This window comes from Trachymyrmex cornetzi, unplaced genomic scaffold, assembly GCF_001594075.2.
Source record: "Trachymyrmex cornetzi isolate Tcor2-1 unplaced genomic scaffold, Tcor1.1 C3974581, whole genome shotgun sequence".
In the NCBI taxonomy this organism is placed as follows: Eukaryota; Metazoa; Arthropoda; class Insecta; order Hymenoptera; family Formicidae; genus Trachymyrmex; species Trachymyrmex cornetzi.
Window position 1 is genome coordinate 1 of NW_017295472.1, and position 3070 is coordinate 3070.

Here is a 3070-nt window from a genome sequence, read left to right on the forward strand (position 1 = left end):
TCTTATGTCTTATGCTCGCGTCTCTTCGGACCGGATTCCTTTCTTATTGTTCTTAAAAGAACATTTTTTGGTCCTTCGAGCCGGATCCGCCGAGGGGCGCGAGCTGTGATATGGTTTGACAGTGTGCGGCCAACAATTTGATGCGTCAGGCGTCGTCTGTTGTCGCTACGTCATAATGCCCGTTCTAATTAATGATATTTTGCAGGTTGCCGATATTGCATCAGATACTTATCAGATACTCATTGGAGAGTGCTATTGAGCACGTCTCATCCCATTACAATCAAAGGGAAGACGTTGCGCTTGGTTCGACAATGGATCAATTTCGTGCGCAAATAACGATGCAAATGAACAGATTTCTGTTAATTCAAAATGCCGCCGAGGACGCATCGGAGGGATCGTCCGATTCAGTGTCTCGACATCTATTAACCACACGGCTGGAAGTGCTAGAGGCAAATTGGATTAAATTTAGAATGGAACACGAGGAAATGTGCCTGGAGTTTTCAGAGCGAATCGAGGAGGAGCCGTATGTTAAACACCGAACGTATGAGAGATGTCAGGAATTTTATGTACAAGCGAAGGCTGTATTACTCGAACAACAGGAGTTGAAAGAGGCTTCTCATTCTTCCTCACGTTGGTCTGAGAGGTCAGTTCCAGAAGTCTGACACGTGAGTCGTCGAGGAAATTTGCCAAAGATTAAGTTGCCTTCTTTTTCTGACGATTATAACACATGGAGATCCTTTCATGATCTATTTGCATTCATGGTAGGCGAGAATCATGATCTAACCAACGTTGAGAAAATGCATTACTTGAAAACGTGTCTAACCGGAGATGCCGCGAAGCTTGTAACAAATCTCAAGGTCAATGAAGATACGTTTCCCATCGCATGGAAGACCTTAGTCTCTCGATACGAGAATAAACGAGTGTTAATCTCTACGCAATTGGACAGATTGTTCTGTTTAAAACCAATCAAGGCGAAGTCAACACAGGAATTAAATACAATACTTGCTGCAGTTACCGAATCGTTAGGAGCTTTAGAAGCACTGCATTGTCGTACAAATGCATGGGATCCTTTATTAGTACATTTGATATCTCGTTTATTGGATCCAGATACACGTGAGGCATGGGAAGTTAAGCTAGGTCCCTCAACTTCGTATCCCACTTGGAAGGATTTTGAGGAGTTCGTAGTCGGTCACTCAAGAGCGTGGGAAAGTCTGGCTTCCACATCTAGTCAGCCCGTGAAGGTTAAGGGGTGTTTATTATACTCTCAACATAAGCCAGATTCCAAATCATGCAGTTTGGTAGCTATAGCCCCGTCTTTTAAAGGCGGATCCGAATGTCGCATATGTAAATCATCTCACTTCTTGTCAAATTGCCCAACATATCTATCTCAGCCTTTCGAACGGCGCAAACGCACAGTTCTAAAGTTTAACTTATGCTTTAACTGTTTAGGTAATCATATCGTTAGTCGTTGTCAAAGTACTCGTCGCTGTAAGAAATGCGGTAATAGACATCATACCACTCTGCATGATGACACTAAGTCAGCCGAGAAGTCCGCGACTAAAACTAAGTCAAATATCTCAATTGATATTTCTCATCATCGCGAACATCTAGCGCAGAAACTAAATGACAAGAAATCTCGTCCGGTGGCCATGTCGAACGCGTTATAAGTCAGAAGCCAATTACCTTACTTGCCACGTGCCAAGTTCGAATAAAAACTCGAGACGGGGATTTCGTTAACGCTCGGGCTCTATTAGATCCTGGATCGGAATTGTCGTTTATTACGGAAAATCTGGTGCATCGGCTAAGACTTTCACGAAAGGCTGCCACGATTCCACTATTGGGCATCGGCGGGACTTGTTCAGGACGCACCAGAGGCTCCGTAGATATTGTATTACACTCTCTGTTAGACGTTAATGATTCTTACGCGTTACAAGCTTACATTCTTCCTCGACTGACTTTTGAGATACCGTCGTTCAACATAGTTAACACACCTTGGACGCATTTAAACGATCTACCACTTGCAGATCCCAACTTTGGCAAACCCGGACCGATTCACATTATTGTCGGTGCAGACCATTACGGTCAGATCATTAAGCCTGATTTGAGAAAAGGAGGGTCATCCTCGCCTATTGCCCAACTAACATTATTCGGTTGGGCCGTTTCCGGGCCGGTTTCCCTTGATTTACGTAATTTAAAGGGAGGAATGTATCATTGTCATATTGACCGCGACCTACAGAATTTGCTGACTTGTTTTTGGAAACAAGAGGATCTCCCAAATACAGATGAAAAATCCCTAACTGGTGAAGAGGAATATTGTGAAGCGCACTTTCGCTCCACCTTTTCCCGAGATTCGGACGGTCGATATATAGTACGACTTCCGCTTCGAGCTCCTACGACATCTTTGGGAGACTCGACTGCAACAGCTTTTCATTGTTTATCGCGGTTACATAAACGGTTCGTAAGAGAGCCATCCTTTCGTAAACTATATACGGAATTCTTACAAGAATGCCAGACACTAGGACATATGATCCCGGTTTCAGAATCTGAGGTCGATGCTACTCCTGTCTTCTATTTACCTCACCATGGGGTAGTACGCGAAAACAGTCAGACGACTAAGCTCAGAGTAGTTTTTAACGGATCGAGTCCTTCGAGCAGTGGCATTTCTTTGAATGACATCCTGCATACGGGGACAAAATTACAAACGAACATCTTTGATGTACTACTCCGGTTTCGTTCTCATCAGTACGTTTTCTCTTCGGACATTACGAAAATATATCGAAATATACGTTTACATGTAGCTGATCAGAACTTGCAGCGTATCTTTTGGCATGATTCGGAAAGCCAGTTACGCTCATATAAGTTGACAACGGTGACTTACGGTTTGAATTGCGCTCCATTTCTAGCTCTCCGCGTCATTCAGCAGTTGATTGAGGATGAGGGCCATCGGTTTCCTAAAGCCATACCATCGCTTTCTAAAGAAAGATACGTTGACGATATTTTTGATGGATGTGGCAGCTTACTCGCCACATGCAATCCGCCGGGCGCGCTCGTAGCAGCACCGCTACTGAGG

General features: G+C 44.1%; 1 protein-coding gene across 1 annotated transcript; it reads left to right on the forward strand.

The window, feature by feature from the left end:
• Positions 1–205: 205 nt before the first annotated feature.
• Positions 206–3049, forward strand: LOC108769792 (uncharacterized; the record flags this gene model as incomplete). The annotated part of the gene is made up of 4 exons (XM_018521024.1): positions 206–630; positions 766–1344; positions 1450–1638; positions 1755–3049. Coding segments are annotated over 4 exons (2488 nt in total), but the record flags the coding sequence as incomplete, so codon positions are not given.
• Positions 3050–3070: the final 21 nt, after the last annotated feature.